Source organism: Anopheles coluzzii, chromosome 3 (assembly GCF_943734685.1).
Source record: "Anopheles coluzzii chromosome 3, AcolN3, whole genome shotgun sequence".
In the NCBI taxonomy this organism is placed as follows: domain Eukaryota; kingdom Metazoa; phylum Arthropoda; class Insecta; order Diptera; family Culicidae; genus Anopheles; species Anopheles coluzzii.
In genome coordinates, this window is record NC_064671.1 from 13347629 (window position 1) to 13365107 (window position 17479).

The 17479-nt window shown below is 44.9% G+C and overlaps 4 protein-coding genes and 1 long non-coding RNA gene across 6 annotated transcripts in view; 2 read left to right on the top strand and 3 right to left on the bottom strand.

The window, feature by feature from the left end:
• Nucleotides 1–17479, top strand: part of LOC125907550 (uncharacterized) — a 275982-nt gene that overhangs the window by 163629 nt on the left and 94874 nt on the right. The window lies entirely within an intron of this gene.
• Nucleotides 7009–9435, bottom strand: LOC120957820 (COP9 signalosome complex subunit 2). The gene is made up of 4 exons (XM_040380195.2): nt 9212–9435; nt 8652–8972; nt 7753–8567; nt 7009–7657 (listed from the first exon to the last, which is right to left on the bottom strand). Exons 1-4 carry the CDS (start codon nt 9266–9268, stop codon nt 7513–7515), a joined length of 1338 nt encoding a protein of 445 aa, XP_040236129.1. The 5' UTR covers nt 9269–9435; the 3' UTR covers nt 7009–7512.
• LOC120957558 (uncharacterized) lies at nt 9536–11687 on the bottom strand. Its single transcript, XM_049610602.1, has one exon. It carries the CDS (start codon nt 11652–11654, stop codon nt 9990–9992), a length of 1665 nt encoding a protein of 554 aa, XP_049466559.1. The 5' UTR covers nt 11655–11687; the 3' UTR covers nt 9536–9989.
• On the top strand, nt 13571–14645 carry LOC120957463 (BLOC-1-related complex subunit 8 homolog). Its single transcript, XM_040379677.2, has 3 exons — nt 13571–13742; nt 13824–14001; nt 14083–14645. The coding sequence occupies exons 1-3, from the start codon at nt 13685–13687 to the stop codon at nt 14426–14428; spliced, it is 582 nt and encodes a 193-aa protein (XP_040235611.1). The 5' UTR covers nt 13571–13684; the 3' UTR covers nt 14429–14645.
• On the bottom strand, nt 14571–16963 carry LOC120957461 (probable ATP-dependent RNA helicase pitchoune). Its single transcript, XM_040379676.2, has 5 exons — nt 16781–16963; nt 16537–16665; nt 15754–16443; nt 15390–15691; nt 14571–15319 (listed from the first exon to the last, which is right to left on the bottom strand). Exons 1-5 carry the CDS (start codon nt 16842–16844, stop codon nt 14669–14671), a joined length of 1836 nt encoding a protein of 611 aa, XP_040235610.2. The 5' UTR covers nt 16845–16963; the 3' UTR covers nt 14571–14668.

The window sequence follows — 17479 nt, forward strand, 5'->3', positions numbered from 1 at the left end:
TGCTTTGATACCGATCGGCAATCTACGATCGGGTCTTATCGCCTTACTGTACTTCCAATTACGTCAGCCAACAACTCAAACTCATTGATCGCCCATCGTACAGCAATACATCGGCGACGTTCGTGCTTCGTGTCTCCCGAAACCCCGCCAAACACGTTGTGTTTTTACCCAACTCCTTGCCCGGTTATGATAATAACCGTACCAGATAATAAATCAATACCACTACGCATGCAAGCAACCCTGCACTATCGCGCGAAGGGTAAAGATAATTCTAATCGCTCCAACAACCATTCGCCGATGGGTCCCTATCTTTCCCCTCGGGTTGTTAATAAGCTGTTACGGCTGGGAATTGAATTTATGGTGGTGTCTTTCAAAAAAAAGAAAAACAAACCTTCTCTCCGAGCGTGTGTGATACCGAGTCTATAATACAGCATTTTCTCGAACGTAAAACAAACAAACAAACATATCATTGTACAGACCGCATATTATTTGGATTCCCATAAAATACAGCTACAAAACCTAACTTCGAAGGCACTGGGTTGTGAGGAGATATAAAATGTACAACACTGTACGCAAGAAAGTCATAATCACACTATGCCGGAACGGAACGAATCATCATGTAACACATCTCTTCCTGCTGCTCTAGTTCGATGCTGGGTTGCTCTCCGCCACGTCAAAGGTTAGGGAGAGATTAGAAAGCAATCACTTTTTCCCCCTCGACCCGAGCGCTTATCTGTAAAACAGCAAAACAATTCTGTTGCTCGCAATGAGGCCGAGATCCACATGCTACTTGAACTTGACTCAACTAAAGGGCAGCTCGATTGCAGTTTGTGACCGACCGTTTGATTCGCTAGTGTGACCTCAACAGCCGTTTTGCATGTCATTTATGGAGTAGCTTTTTTTATCAAGCGTGTGAAGTGGAATCGTCACACCATGCCATCGGTACGCAAACAAATATTTTGGTTTATTGTTTTGTTGTCGTCACGCCACTACGCACATCACCCTATATGCAGCTGAGGCGGAGATAGGAATCATCCGATGATTGGAATGTCTCATTGGTCATAACTGTTATCTTTGCCGAACAATGGTTGACACTATCAATGCGAAGAGAGGGCACGTCTTCAGCGGGTAATTGTTGCTTTGCAACAGCAAAACATGGCCAATTATCTATTGGCACGTGCTTGCCGATGAGTGCATTTGATACATATAATTTAAAATGTATGCTCATATGCAATAGGAAAAGATACTTTTACCATAAAAAGCAACAACGAATGTGTAGTAGTTTATAAGATCTTAAAAATATTTTGCTTCAATTGTACAATTCTTCATTAAGGAATGCATGAAGAACATGTAACATTTTAATAACACATGATCTCTAAACACCGAAAGGCTATGCATGATAATTTCAAGATTCAAAGACTCACAAATTCCAGTTCTGTTCAGGAATTAAAGCTTAACCCTCAATTAACATGTAATAGATCCTACATCTATACCGGCCATGGATCTTGTACTTTGTTTTTATTGTTTTTAAAACTTATCGCAACAAACCCATACTGATCTTGCGCATAACATGCCCGTATTGGACTTAATCCCGAACCAATAATGGTACAGCACCTGATCCCAAACTCTTAACGGCCCTGGAACTGATCCCGAACCAATACCGTTTTTCAATCAGATTCTAAGCCCAGAGCAGTTTTATTAAAGCAACGTAGAAATTTTACAATATAAGTACCCAATCGAAAAAATCTCAGCTCCGCTATCGATTTGTAGAAGTAGCGCCATCTGTTAGCTAATAGCATCACTAAGAAAATGATGCCCACAATTCTACAAAAGTACTAGGCGTCTCCGTCTAGAGGGGGGAAGGGAAAAAATGAGTTAAGTAGATAAAACAGGAGAGAACGACAGTAAAACAAATTATGTATACAATATTTAAACCCCGCTAAGTAATGTTTTATTGCGCTATAATTAGTCAAGAAAAACCTCGTATGGCCTCGTCCGACACCCTCTCATACTACTTAGTCATAGATAGCCATTAGATCAACATTTTTTTGCGTCAAATATAAAGAACACTCTAGAATATAATTAATAGGATGAGTAGGACAAAAAAGTTTTGTAGTGGGAAGAACCGATTTTGATTCATTTTAAAAAAAAAAATCACAAAAAATAGATACAAATGCATACAAATTGTTACAAGTTAAAGATGGATTAAACCCTAAACTTTAAGGGCTTTCAAAGGCGCTTGGCCAATTTTGTTTTAATGTTTAACATTTTTAAATATCGTCTTACTCTTATCCTAACCTGTAAACCTTTTGTAAACGTGTACATACTTTTACTAATTTGCAAGCATATAAAAGCGAAGGGTTCCATATTTGTATGCCCAGAATAATATAGTATCGTCTTGGTTAGTTAATTTAAGTGCAATGGTAAAGCTCGTATAAATGAAAAAAAATAATTAAAAAAATACCTTTAGTACGCATTTTTGTTGAAATTTTGTTCTTTTCAGTGTTAAATTAAAAAAAAAATGGGGCTTGTTTTTACTCTATACAATAAAAAATAAAGTTTAAAACAAAAGAATTATAGAAGCATAAAACAATTAAGCCTTGTTAAAAGCAAAATACATGATACTCATGTAAGCTTTTCCTCATGGTTCGAAGCATGAAAATGTAACGCAAACTTTTTACCCACCACAATGTGTGGAACTTTCCTATAGTGTATCATCAGCAAAGTGGAGTTTCATTGCACTTGTGTAAACCACGCCACCCAATGTTAGCAACATTGTTGTTGTTGTATTTTACTGTTAAAATGAAACCACATGCGCTGGTTCGGAGCACGTTTTCAAGCGTCGTTCCGTTATTTCGATGTCATAATCTTCATAAATTATCTCCTTGCAAATCCAATAAAATGGACAAAATGTCTCATTTCAACAGGGCATAACATTCGCACACAAATGTGTGTTTAATTAGAGGACAAAACGAGCAAAATTAAACCAAAACCCAACGGGTTTTTTCGAGGTCATTGGCCACAGCTACACACAGTCTCCCTGAAACCCGGCGAGCCCCTAAAATTGCCCTTCCGGAAGAAAGTAAAAAAGAAAGCATGGAATCAAATGTGACGAAAGCGTAGAGAGGAAGAAAAAAAACAAAACCGGAAAAACCAGTGATAAGAACATCATCGTCGTAGATCGTTAGTTACGCGACAAAGCATGTGTGTTGCAAACGGATGTTTTTTTTTATTTTTTGTTGCTTCCCCAACTTGATGATCATCAAATTTGCTAAAATACTAGACCTTTGGACGGCGGCTCTCGTGATTTTGGACAAGCAGCACAACGTGGTCATTACCATTTGCAAACATTTACCACGCACACATACACAAAAAACACGCACTTCACCCCACATGGTGCGTGTGGATATTTAACGCTATAGGCAGTAGCAGTAGCAACAGATCCTCCACGCTCAGTAGGCATCTATTGACCTTCGGTTCTCTCTTCTAAATGGTCCCTCTCTTACTCTCAGTCTACGGAGGGGTTTTTTTTTTTTTTGGAGATGGGTTACGATCTCGTCTCTCGTAGCAACCTGCGCCGAGCACGCGTTAGATACCAGTGCCTGCCTAGACAATGCGATAAACAAGAGCCCAAAAATGGTTCCCTTCCTCCTTTGGTTCGGTTGGCACAGTTTTGAGCGACCGAACTCTTTCACTCACTCCTTCTAACGTCCACGAACCGCAAGCCCTACCATACCAGTAGCACAACAAAAGCCTTACCTGTTCTTTTCTGCGCGTATGGCGCGAGCTACGACCTCGTGGCCTTCGCGCGTTGACGCTGCAGGCACGCGGCTTCAAATAGCTTTCGCGGGCAAGGCGATATTTTTAATGTGGTACAGCGATTCGCGCGAGTTTGCGTTTGAGGAACCACACGATTAGAAACACAAACTGTTTAAGGGACGATCAATAGACACATGCACACACACACACACATATACACACTATGGTTGGTTCAAATGCTTCAAATGTAGAAAAGCTGATTCGGTTTTTGCTCTCAACTATAAATCCTCACGGTAGCTGAACAATAAAACACACAACAAACTGTTTCCCCTCCCTTTTCAAACCACAAAACGACGCCGGGACAGTCCCGTACAAACACTACTGCAATCGGCAACAACACGCGCGTTGCCGCCTTCGAAAAAACCCGCCAAAGCCGACTACGACGACGACGACGACGGTACGAACTGTGTGTGTGCGTTGTGGGATGCGCGAAACGACTAAGCGAAGTACGACGACGGTTGGGTCATTTCGACACTGCGACACCACCGGGACACTGCCGGCTTCTTCCATCAAAACTGGTAAGGGTATTTTTTTATTACTGTTGTTCCTCTTCTAATCGCGCGACTCTTTTCCTTCGCTCCGCAGCACACAATCCTAGTTGTCTCATCGGATGCTGTGTTCCCGTTTCGCGTGTGTTCGTTTGTGTAGTTTTTTTTTGTGTTTCTACTTCTACACGCACTTCAGCACAGTTTGAGCAAACACTTCCCCCCATGTGTACGTATCTGGTCGTGTCGTGTAAAAAAATGGTGACGTCATGACTTTACGCTATAATCGAAGCTTAAGCGCACTGTCCTAAGGGCTAATTGTTAGACGCAGAAAAAACATGTGGATAAGTTACTCGTCATCGGCCCGAACGTCGTCAACCTTACAATCTGCTGACTAACACCTGCAACGATCGCGCGATTTGTGATCCATCGTACGACCGCGAAGGCTATCGATTTACAATAATGATGTTTGTGTGTAAGTGGTGGCGGGGAGACGGGGGGGGCAGTTGTAGAAGATGCAGTTGTAGCAACAAAACAAAACATTCCCTACCCGGGCCGGTCACTCGACCACGACCACGACAAACCAAAAGCGGCACACACGCGTTTTTTTAAGGGCAATTTCGTGCCCCACCGTTATGCTGACCGAGCACCTTTTTTGACGACCTTTTTGACTCACGTGTAGTACGGTTGCCATAAGCAACGACACGTTAGCCGTGGCTGCATATGGCTTTGGGTGCATTTTTATCGTGTTCTTGATATGGTGGTAGCGGCAGATTGTGGAGCTGGACAATTACTGCCGGCGTCTGAACGTGTGCAATCGATAGAGAAGTTACGATGGAATGTCTTCCTGCTTCCTAGAATGCGCTAAAAGAATAAAGCAATTATCCGCAGTGCGCGATACTCAATATACGCGAATTCGCAGTACGCGATTCCTCTAAATTTGACAGTTTCATGTGTGTTTTGCAAATATTTTAATTCTTTGAAATATTTTATGCTCTTTTTGAATTCCTTTAATGTTCTTAATGCAATTTTGCATTAAATTTGTGCAAAAGATACCTGTTTTATAACAAAAATCTTTAATGCAAAACGCTGTGGCGATATTTTTCAACCTTCGAACCGGTCGTCGAATAGATATAAAGTCAGTCATCAATCCTTGCTTAGGGCGACGGTCTATACGAGGCTTGAACTCAGGACGGGCATGTTATTAAGTCTTGCGAGTTGACGATTATACTCCAGGTAGTGGCGGGTTTACAGTGTTGGAGACCCTAAGCAGTAAGAATTGTTGAGGCCTTCTGTACATGATTACCTGTGAGTACCCGTAATCCGTTGTGGATAATGTAACATTTCAACTTAAATTTTGTTGCTGCCGGTGGGGGGATGGGGGGTGCTTGGGGTTCGTCTAGCACGGGGCCTCAACGTTCACCACTCACGGGACCCTCCTTGCTAATACAGTGCCATATTCTATCAACTATTATAGATGTTGGACTAAAGTAGACTCGATAGTTCCATGACTGAGATAGATGCTGGTACTATTTTTGGACCCAAATTAAAAAGCTAGCAATATCAGGGCCTACAATGGGGGCAGGATCTGTTTCAGGACCGATATGGAATATTAATCAGTTCAAGTGGGATCATGGGTTATGTGGGAATATGGGTTTGGGATCAGTTCCATTACCAGTAGGTACTAGGTTTCAGGATCTGTATGGGGTCAGAATCAGTTCCAGGATCGGTAGGGGTTCTGTGCAAGTTCTGGTATGGGTTCGGGATCAATTCCAGGACCGGTATAGAGTCAAGATCAGTTGCAGGACCAGTGTGGGATCGGGATCAATTCCACGACTGGTATGATGTTAGGATCAGTTAAAGCAGTGGTTCCCAACCTTTTTAGGATCACGGACCACATGGCTTTACATTTGCCGCGGCTCACATCCGTTCAGGGCATGCATTTTTTAGATTTGACTCATTTTTTTTTGTTTTCAACAAAAATATGTTAATATCTCATTCTAGACATTTCTGTTGGACATTTAATACTGATTGTGGGGAAAAAATCCATTTGTTTTTCTTAACGTTCTTCCATATGTTAACGCTACGAACCACAAGTTGCAGACCACTGAGTTAAAGGACCGGTTATGGGTCAGACCTATATAGGATTGGAACCAGTTCCAGCATCAGTATAATATCTGTCCAAAATTCCAGCATCGATGCGTTCAGGATTAGGCCCAGGATCGGTATGGGTTCTGAACCAGTTTCTCTTAATGTGTCCTTTGGAGTTAAAAGTCACATGGAATTTGCATTTGTCTTTTAAGAAATCAATTGCTCGCATCTTAAAGATATAAAATTTCTTGTAATTATTTTGCATAACCCTGTAACCGGGCCAAATTAACTAGTTTGAAAAGAAAATAAAGAAAAGGTAGGATTTAAAAAAAATCAGTAAAATTAGTTTTACATACTAAATATGTAATCGAGCATAATAAAATAATAATAACATTTCTAAGTGTTTACTTACCTTTACTGAGACATTGAAAAAGGGTGCAACATTGAAACATTTCTTAAAATGAAAGTGCAAATTATAACCAAATTTTCACGACCAATTCATACCTAGAACGAGAAGATTAAGTTTAACCCGGACAAGATTTTCCATCTAAAAGCCGGTTTTCCTTCTCTGGGTAATCTTTCAACAAGATCAATCCACACACACACACACACATACACGCTGTTGTAACAATATCGCCATCCGCATGGGGTTTATTCCTTTCAATTATTGTTTCTGCCAGCAAACTCTCTGTCTCTCTCTCTCATCTCTCCCTGTCGTGTGGTGCGAGCCGGTGTCGGTTAGATTATTACCTCCGTAAGAGTAATACTCCAACCGTACCATTTAACTTCAAAAATGTTGTGCCTTAAATCTCGCGATTCGTTGCCCTTCGCATGCCGCTCTGTGTGCCGCCAGCTGCTCTTCGAAAAAAGGGAACATCAGTGTGAATTCGATTAAGCGCAAAAGAAACCATGAGCACGGATTTCCATCGCCGCGAACACTTTTCCTTTTTTTGCGTGTCTTGTTGCGTGTCTTCGTTGCGTGCGCCTCCGTCGTCCGAGATTTCGTCTTCGTCTTATTGCTCCGCGGGATCCACTTCCTTGCTCCACCCACATTGCCTTACAGTGTTTACAGTGTTTACACAGTTCCGCCGGTTCCGCCTCCTCAGCCGTCCGGATTTCAGGCCATCTTGTTAATAATGGCCGCCTGCACGGAATTGATCTGCGTCGCCAGCTTCTCGATCGCGATGTCCCGCTCGCCGCAGCGGGCCTCTTTGTTCAATTCCAGCACCTGGTTCACCTGATCGATACGACCCTGAATCGTGCTGCATGAGATGAAAGGTGAACAGGTGAATTAAACTCACATAAAACCCAACCACTCACACAAACGCGCGCGCGCGCATGCCTCCCCACCACTTACTTGTCCAGTATGCAGGACACGAGCAAACTTTCCACCTCGGCCGGCTCGATGTTCAGCTCGCTCGAGATGAACGGTATCGTGATCTTCGTGTACGGCCGGATCAGCTTGATCAGCACCTGGGTGCGGATGTTACGCAGCAAGTCCTCGATGTGCTCGCGGATGAACTGGTCCGCCATGATGTTGTTCCGATTGTTGCGCAGGATCGCCTCGAACTCCATGATGTCGTTGTTCTGGTACGCCATCACCAGATTCGTCATCGCCAGTATCTCCGGATCGTTCTTGTACGGTTTCGCCTCCTGCGAGTCGAACGGGTTGATGCCCGACTTCATCAGCATGTTCGCGAGCACCAGATACTTCAGGCAGGTCGTGCGCCGCGACGAGCCCGACTCGTCGTAGTTTTTGAACGCCTCGAAAAAGTCCGTGTGCGCCTTCTCGAACTCGCCCTCGCGCAGATGCATCTTGCCGCCGCACTCCCGTATCACGCCCATGATCAGCGGGTGCGGGATGGCCGACTTGATGTGCAGCGACTGCTCGTACAGTGCCTTCAGCTTTTTGTTGTTCTTCTGCACCGTGTACATCTGGATCTCGAGCGCGTAAATTTCCAGCAGCTGCGTGCCCTTCTTCAGATCGTCCTCGCCGTCATCGGTCTGGCAGGATTGGTGCAGCTGTTTGAGGATTTTCTGCAGCTTGCCGAAATCGTTCCGGTCGAAGTAAAGCTTGCCCAGTTTGGTGTTCGTCTTGAACCACAGCCGATCGTTCTTCGCGTCCTTCAGTGCTTCCAGCGTGGTTTCGTAGAAATTTTGCAACAGCTCCATCTGTGGAAAAGAAGGAAAACAGAGCGCAGTGCAACCGTAAGCACTTTTGCAGGTGATTTTCCCCCGCTGGCCCTGGCCACTTACATTTTTCGACGTGGAAATGTAATCCAGAATAGAGTTGATCGATTTCTCCGAATGGTTGCGGGTGACCGCACTCTTGATGTACGTAAGCAGCTGCTTATACCGTGCCATCATTTCCTGGTAGTTTTGCAGCTTAAAGTTTAGCTTGATCATCTGTTTCAGCGCCTTGAAGCCCCATTCGCCCTTCTCGCCGTTCTCCAGGTCCAGCACCTTCTGGAACGATTTCAGCGCGTCCTGGGGCGCTTCCTCCTTCAGCGCTTTGCTGTTGTAGTACTGATTTTCCAGATCCACGTCCGGTTCCGAGTTGCTGTCTTCGGAGTATTCCTGCGAGCAGAGGTAAAAATGCATTACTCCTTCTTGTTTATTCGCCAATAATATCGTGCTGTGTGTATTTCCACACCGGGCCACTGGGCACTGAGTTGCTGCAGCAGCATGCACAGTGCAATCGATCGATCGGTGTTGTCGGTGGTTGCTTGATATGCACACGGTGCAAGCAGCAGCCGAACACCGGGTCCCAGCATCATCATAACACGGCGAGAATGTGTATGCCGCAAGTCTCTTACCAATCCGTAATCATCGTCGTCGTCGTCGCACATGAAATCGTCATCGATGTCGGACATGGCGGTGGCTGTATCGCTAGCTTTTCTTGCTTAGTCCCTCACAAACTGCACCAAAACAGAGAGCTTTACCACTTTCGCACCGTTTCTTATCACGCAAATGCTCATCAATTGAACAATTATTCAACACAGAAGAGCAAGAGAGCTCGGAAAAGTCGCGTTCGTTTTGCTTATGGGCAAAGAAGCATGTAGAATGGGGTGGGGGGGGAGAAGGTGGCGGCGCAACTGTCACCGGTGACAGCGCGTTCCGTGCTGTCAACAAGGGGTAGGAATGTAGCTAATTTGAAATGGAGAGGGCACAACAAAAGCGCGGCAAATTTTATTCAAACAATTTTCGGCAAAAATAACGAAACATTCAAATTTGTTTTATTTTTCATTTTATTTTATTATAAAAACACTCCCATTACATCACTCATGGCGATTACAATAGTATTAAAACGGTTCGCATGCAAGTGTACGGCTTCATGGCGAGTCAAAATTTTAAATAAAACCGTTAGTTTACGATTAGAACGATTCTGCAATAGCAGAACAGTTTAAGGAACATTCAATTGATCATTATCGTACCCCTGCGGTAAGTGTGCCAGGCAAGTAAAATCTTACAATTAGAGTTAGTTGTTTTGCTGCGTTTGTTAAACCACAGCGTGCAGCTGATGCTGCTTCTGCATGCACGAAAAAAGGTAAAATACGGGACAACCGTATCTACCGGAATATTATTAAGTTTGATTTAAAAATCTTCAACTGGCTCGAGCGCTGCTTCATCCTCTTCATCCTCGTAAAGCGCATGCATGACAGTCTCAAAATGCTCCAGAAAGTACACGATCGTACTGTAGTCACTGTACCGTAGGTATTTGTTCAATTCCTTCGGCACTGGCAATAGGTTCAGCCGCTCGAAGAACAGAGACTTAACATCGGTCGCTTTCATCCCCTGCAGTACGGCTTCCCGCACGGCATCCCGGGCGGCACGTTTTAGTGTGAAAATTTGCCTCAACGGCACGCCAATCGGTAGCAACTGAATCGTGTTCCACGTGCCGAACAGGTGCACGAACCAGTACAGCAGCCGATAGCCGTGCAGGTAGGCCATACCGATCGCGTCCGGTCGCATCAGTATGGTGGTGCAGTACCGCAGCAAAGGGAACACCACGATCGCTCGGCTGTGCTGATCGTCCGGCGTCATCAGCAGCTGAACAATATCATCGGCTGTATCGTTGTACATCGTCATGAGACACTCGATCGCACGGTGATATGCTGCATTGTACAGTGTGCCGACGTCTCGCACCCGCATCTGGCAGAGCCCCAGTTGGGCCACACAAAATGCGTACCGCACGCCCACACGTATAACCTTTTGAAAGTAGCCCAGCTCTATCGTTTGTGCAAATGTGGCAAAATCGGACAACAGTTGCAGCGTCGCACATGTGTGCTGCTCGGCGGATGGGGTAAATGCGTTGACGTACAGTTCGCCCAGCTGATCGTACCAAACGTCCTGCGCAATTTTGCTGCCCATTTCTTCCAGTATTGGTTCCAGTTGCTTTCTTTTGACTGTTACCGGGGCACATTCGCACAGCACTAGCAGTGCGAGCAGCTCATACTCGGGAAGCAGCCGTTTGTACAAAGAATGGATCTGTACCCGATGCTCCCATATGCGCTCCGTTTCGATGAAATACGGTATCAACGAGGTCGACAAAAAGCTGTGCAGGGCCAGCTTCAGGATGTCGTTCACGTTGTAGCGCCTGGGAGCGGTCGGGTTCGCGATCGGGTGTGCCACATTGAACAACGCCTTAAAGCAAGCGACCTTCTTATCGAAGCTATATGAAGCTACTTCCGCAAACCGTTCCATCCCAGTTAGATCGTCTTTCTTCTTGTGGATAAACAAATAGCCTACGTTGCTGGGTCCGTCCAGAAAGCATTGCAACATTTCCACGTTCCCCGTTGCCGTGGTCACGCTGTACAGGGCTGCGAGCGAGCGTTTCACGTATCTGGATTTGTGCTTTGCTTCGTGTAGAATTACTGCCTTCGCGAGATCGACACGGTTTTGATTGACGGCATATTCTAGCGGCGAGGGACTGCTGTACTGTTTCGTATGCTGCATCAGATAGGTGATCAATTTCACCGGAGCTTGCTGATAGCAAGCGAGCTGTAAGGGCGTCATACCATCTTCGGTTTCGGCATCAACGTCCGGCTTGATGCATTCTGTGACCAACTGCACCATTTCGAGATTCCGGCTCATAACTGCATGGTGCAGTATGGTCCAACGTTTGCTGTCCGCCTGCTTTCTAATTTTAGCCTTCCATGTGCCTGCGTTTATGAGTTTCCGTAGCGTCTCGATGTCGCCCGTTACAACTGCCGCCCAGATGTTCGATTGATACACTTTACTGCTTTCCTGTTTGTTCATCGTCAAATGTGGGTGCTGGTAGGCTGCAATGGAATTTAAAAAAAAAGTATAGCACAATTGCGGCTACTGTTAAGGAAATTTACTACCGTGCGAGAAACTATAATGACTCTATAAACTATGCTAAACCATACTTACTTATGCTGCACAAAAACTACGCTTTATTGTGGAGTACTTTTTTCAAAAAAAAATCCAACCCATTCCAGCACGGGAATTCTCCTCCGCGAACGGTACGTGCACCGGCTTGTTTATGCCGACTGTGTACATTCCCGATACGCAAAGTTAGTCATCGCGATCTTGTACAGTGCCCAAGCTACAAATTCGGTATACAGTATGGGCTCGAGTTACGCAATACACTGTGACGAAACCGATTTCTATTATCTAATTCGAACAGTTTGTGAGCTTAGCCGAAATGGTCTAACATCTAAGCACACAAAAAAAGAAAATGATTTCAAAGCATTTATAAGTTTATTTTTTTCGTTCACACATTTTTTTCCCAAGCGCCACAGATTGAGCTTAAACGACTGTTTCACAAACAAACGGCGATACGAATGTTTAAATACTAAACTCCCATGGAAACCACCAGCACTAAAGCAAGTGAGATTTGAGTAATGGACGTTGGTGTTGATATCCTTGTATCTGAACACACGACCGACCAATCTCATAGATTTTTGCCCGGAAACCTAGAAGGATGTATATTTCATGGTTAGATGAAGCTTGTCGAAACACATTGCAAGAAAAAGACAGCAATATAATGATGAGTTATAATACCACCGACAAACCGACGTGATACTTCAAGCAAAATGAGCTTCAAAAGTTGTTTCCTTATTTCTAATGAAAACACGTTAAAGACTAGCTCTATAATGATTCGCTTACTACACTGACACAGAGGGGAAACTGCTAAAACCCCTTTTTGTGTTTCTCCCCAACTTCCAAAGAAGAATATTCTCTCCACTTCTCACATCATTTTTATTGATTTGGAAACCCATCAAATGATTTTTTTTGGATATTTTGTCCAATTATTTTCATAAAATCTTGCCTAATACTTCCTCCGCCATTTGTACTTGGGAAAATTGTTTCCATCTAAGCAGCCGAAACAGAGCTCATTTTGACTAAGGTAATCGCCTTCATTGCAAATGACAGTACTTTCGTGTGGGACTGTTTTGTAACGCAAGTGTCACGTCGGTTTGTCAGTGATAATACGCCATCCGTTGAGCAAAACCAGTGAAGCTATGGAGCTTTCATTTTTTTTCTATGGATATTTGATTTTCCAATCGTTTAAGCTTAATCTGTGTCGCTTGGGACACGTGAGCCATTACTCAAATCTCACTTGCTTCAATCTCACATTTCATTTATTAGTTTCAATATGTCTGCCTCTGGGGTTGAACATAACGTCTTAAAAACTAACAAACCCTATTGGTACTAAACTAAAATATTTATATATGTGTTAATACATAATATTGCAAATGACAAAGTTTGGACAAAATGATAAAGCTGGTGTGTCAGCATAATAATTGATGACGAAGGACGGTAACAAGTGTGGAGGAAGGGGGGGGGGGGATAGGGGAAGTAAAAAAGGAGAGTTAATCTTTACTACGTGCGAACGGTCCATTATAGACTTGAGCCAACGACGGACATGTTGTAACTCGTGTGAACTGACAACTGTACTAAATTATGAATTTTAGAAAGAAATCTTCAATTTGAGACCTCTAATAAGCTCTTAAAACAAAAAAAAACATCGCATGTTGCTTTCATGCGAACGCTCTGGCACTACGAAACTGTCCCATTTGGAAGGCATCGTACAAGCTTGCAAACTGCTCGAATTTTACAGCGGATGGATTTTTACAGCGGTACTGTGGTACCGATTATTTCTTACATCATATCCGTACGGTGGCCCATAGTGTTGTGTTTGTAAACAATCTATATTTTAATTAGCATTTGGTGTTGTCAAATATTCGTTCTGTTACTACTAAAAAAACAAATTTTCTTGAGTTTATTGAGCACGTTTGCTAAACTTTCTTCATTCCTCCGCGATGAACCAAAAAGTGTCAACCGTGAACGATCCGGAATTGCAGGCCAAAGTGAAGAAAAGTAAGCACAAAGCATCATTCCCGTCTGTAGGCCACTCTGCATCAGTAATGATCTTTTTCACCGCCCAATTCTGTTCCATAGCGACTGAAAAAATATCGGAAAACATGCACATCATCGCTAATGAGCCTAGTTTAGCGTTCTACCGCATCCAGGAGCACGTCCGGAAGGTAATCCCGCTCATAGTGGAGCGTCGCGCGGAGGTGGTTCAACTGCAGCAGGATTTACAGGGCAAGTGCTACGATATGGAGTACGCCATAGGGTAGGTGTGGTAAAGAGAGTAGAGTTTTATAAAAGGAAATGCCATAACGCCATTGAATACCCCCTTCTCCTCTGTCCACAGTGCCGTGAAAGATATTGAGGCAGCCGATACGTCGTTGAAGAATGTCCAAGAATTGCTAAAGAATGCCATCTTTCTCAAGCAACAGCTAAAGTACGTGGAATCTAGACGACCGAAGAAAGACACCAACAGCTCCGTGTACAAACGGTTGTCGGCCCACATCACACTGGACCTGCCCGACCTTACCGATCTGTCCGGGGTGGTGCGGGAAACAACCAACCGGGTGGAGCACATGATGTCACAGGCGCGAAATTCGAACAGTAACATCAACAACAACCCTCCCGCGGGGACGGCCAACTCCACCGCAGGGCCAGCCGAGTTGCAACGGTCCTACACAACGCTGCACTGAAGCCAAACGCTTGTCGTGGTTGCTTCGAAAAGTTACGCATCAGTTTCGTTCCTTTTCATTTTCCCTATCTGTGATGTTACTTTTGTTCACGCCCTTGTTTTCTCGACATTCCTCGAAGAGGAGATGGAAAATAATGACAAAATTTAGTATTGTAGAGGACATCGTTCCGGGATAGTGCGGAACGGCTAAATAAAATGGGTTTATTATTTTAACGCTATCTCACATCGCGTACAGAGCAGCTTACTCGTACTTGACCTTCTTCAGCTGTTTCCGATCGGTAATGTGCTTAATTTTCAGCTTGCCCTCCTTCTCCTTGTTGAGCGTCTTGAAGTGTCCCATTCCACGGTTACCGGGTCGCCGCTCGGAGTTGTGCAGCTTGAAGCTCTTGCCAAAGTCAACGTACGGTGGCTGGGTGAAGCCAAAGTTCTTCGCCACCTGCACCAGATCGAGATTGGCTATGTTGAACACGTCCTTCATGTGGTGCCCTTCGTACGCACGCACGTACGTCTTGAACGCCAGCTTGCCCGACTGGTTGAGGAAATAGTTTTTCGCCATCAAATTCTCGAGCTGCAGCTGAATGTCCGCTATTTTGCTCCACGAGAACTCGAACTCGTTCAGCGGTACCTTCGCTTGCTTGAGATACTTCAAGAAGCCAACCTCTTCCGGACGGAGCATTAGCAGCGCATGACCGCACAGGTCCTCCCCACGGGCCGTACGACCGACGCGATGGATGTACTCCTTGGTATCGTTCGGTGGATCGTACTGCACGATCCAATCGACGGCAGGAATATCGAGCCCACGGGCGGCCACATCCGTGCAGAGCAGTATACCCGTCTCGGCGTTACAGAACTGGAAAAATACCGACGTACGCTTCGATTGCTTTTGTTTGCCCTGTAGCAACAAGAAAGTAGAGTATTAGACCATTTTTCTTGAATACGGTTACACTTCCAATGATACATACGTGAATCGACATCACCGGCAGATCGATGTAGTTGAACAGCTCGTGATGGAACTTGACGGACAGGCAGGAGGAAAAGAAAACCATCACCTTCTTCTTGCGGTTCTTCTTCAGGAAGGTGAACAGCACGAGCAGACGCCGCTCGGAGGGACACACGATGTAGCCCTGTTCCAGCCCCGTCACCGTTGCTTCCTTCTTGTTATCATCCACACCGACGTAGATGGGTTCCGATTTCAGGGCGAGCTTTCCCAGCTCTTCGAGACGCGATGACTGTGTGGCAGAAAACAACATGGTTTGGCGCTTTTCTGTAACAAAAATAAACCTCATTAAATCTGCCCTCTAAACCCTTCCCCTTCGCTCTACTTACTCGGCAAAATGCTAATGATCTGTTTTAGGTCCTCCTCGAACCCGATCTCCAGGATGCGATCGCACTCATCGATAATCAAGCACTGCAAGTTCTTGAACAGGAAGTTGGGCGTTGATTTCAGATGGTCCAGCAACCGGCCCGGCGTCGCCACGATAATGTTGATGCCCTTTTCCAGCTTCTCGTTCTCGGTGTGACGGCTTGCTCCTCCCATCAGCAGCCCATACGTCTGACAGTGGTACGTCATTAGCTCCTTCAGGACGCCGAAAATCTGCATCGCCAGCTCGCGCGTCGGCGAGATGACGATGACGCCCGCTCCGTTGCGCGGCTTGAAGCGCAGCTTGTGGATCAGCTCGACGGCGGGAATGAGGAAGGCCAACGTTTTACCACTGCCCGTTTTGGCCGAACCGATCAAATCTCTACCCTCCAGCAGTGGCGGTATCGATTTGGCCTGAATTTCCGTCATTTTGGTGAATCCCATCTCACCGATCGCTTTCATCGTCTGGTCCGACACTTTGCCCTCGAGCGACTTGAACTCCCGGTTACCGAGGATGATCTCGTACGCACTGTTCGTCATCGATGGAACGGTTTCTTCCTGTTCGGCTTCCTTGTCTTCCCCATTGCTATCGGCTTCATCGCCGTTCTGCTCTTCCTCCTCCTCATCATCAGAATCATCTTTAGGCCGCTTCACACCTACAAAAAGGGACATTATTCACACCAGATCTCAAAACGTGTCTTTACATTTTAGCATCCATAGAGAAGCCCCAAATGCTTTCCCCTGCTTACCTCGGCCAACTGCCACGTCCTGTTCATCCTCCTCCTGTTGTGGAATTTTACTCTTTTTCTTCAGCTTTTGTTTACCTTTCGGCGTTGCTTCCTCCGCCTCGTAATTTTCCTCCAAGTCTTCTACGGAGGCTGAAAGATTTAGAAGCAAGTTGTAACACAGGTACCATAAACAAGAAGCACATTGTGTGCGTCCCCGGCGCTTTCCGTACACATTCCGCATCGTAAAACGCATTTTCCAACTTACCATGTCCGTTTTTCGCATTTCCATTGATTACTGGAGATATTTTCTGCTTGTTTTTCTTTCCCATAGCACAATCTTTATAATTTAACACAGTTTATTAGATGGAAAAATCCAGAAAAGCAATCGTTCTGCTCGCGCTCGCGGAATTCGGCGAAACACACGTGCAAAGTGACAGCTGAATGTTGCTGTTCGAAGCAGAGTGACCAGAAATACCGATTTATCTGTATTCCTACCGATTTTTTTTATGCCTACCGATTCACAGATAAGCCTCCTAAAACTACCGATTTTTCATTTAACCTACCGAAAATCACAGATATTTGATTTTTCAGTCGTTTAAGCTTAATCTGTGGCGCATGGGATGCTGTTTCAAGGATTGTTAACCTCATTTGTTACTTATCGCGCTGATGCACGTTTGTTTGCCTGGCACTTTTTATTTTTATCCGTTAAAATGTAATGTTCATAATGAGTACAAAATGTCAGTTGCGTGGATTCCGAGAATTGCTCGTCAAAGAAAATCATTTAAATTTGAATCTCGCTGTCTTCGCTTACCCGACAGACAAAGAGAATGAAATTTTCAGGCGAGGGGTAAGTAGAAACACACGGTGGGGGTCCGGCCCAAGATCGGATCCGAAGTCCGTTGTTTTGGGCTAAAAATTAAAAATGGCGGATGGAGCGCTACCACGGAAAGAATGCGCTCTATTG

Bases quoted from the DNA above. Each gene is read 5' to 3' on its own strand.
- LOC120957820 (XM_040380195.2), bottom strand. From the start codon at position 9,268: ATGTCCGACATCGATGACGATTTCATGTGCGACGACGACGACGATGAT. The intron at 8,568-8,651 runs GTAAGTGGCCAG...TCTTTTCCACAG, and splicing joins ACATTTCCACGTCGAAAAAT to ATGGAGCTGTTGCAAAATTT. The intron at 7,658-7,752 runs GTAAGTGGTGGG...CATCTCATGCAG, and splicing joins GTGTCCTGCATACTGGACAA to CACGATTCAGGGTCGTATCG.
- LOC120957558 (XM_049610602.1), bottom strand. From the start codon at position 11,654: ATGAACAAACAGGAAAGCAGTAAAGTGTATCAATCGAACATCTGGGCG.
- LOC120957463 (XM_040379677.2), top strand. From the start codon at position 13,685: ATGAACCAAAAAGTGTCAACCGTGAACGATCCGGAATTGCAGGCCAAA. The intron at 13,743-13,823 runs GTAAGCACAAAG...TCTGTTCCATAG, and splicing joins GCAGGCCAAAGTGAAGAAAA to CGACTGAAAAAATATCGGAA. The intron at 14,002-14,082 runs GTAGGTGTGGTA...CTCTGTCCACAG, and splicing joins GATATGGAGTACGCCATAGG to TGCCGTGAAAGATATTGAGG.
- LOC120957461 (XM_040379676.2), bottom strand. From the start codon at position 16,844: ATGGGAAAGAAAAACAAGCAGAAAATATCTCCAGTAATCAATGGAAAT. The intron at 16,444-16,536 runs GTAAGCAGGGGA...CCCTTTTTGTAG, and splicing joins GGACGTGGCAGTTGGCCGAG to GTGTGAAGCGGCCTAAAGAT. The intron at 15,320-15,389 runs GTATGTATCATT...TTGTTGCTACAG, and splicing joins TGCCGGTGATGTCGATTCAC to GGCAAACAAAAGCAATCGAA.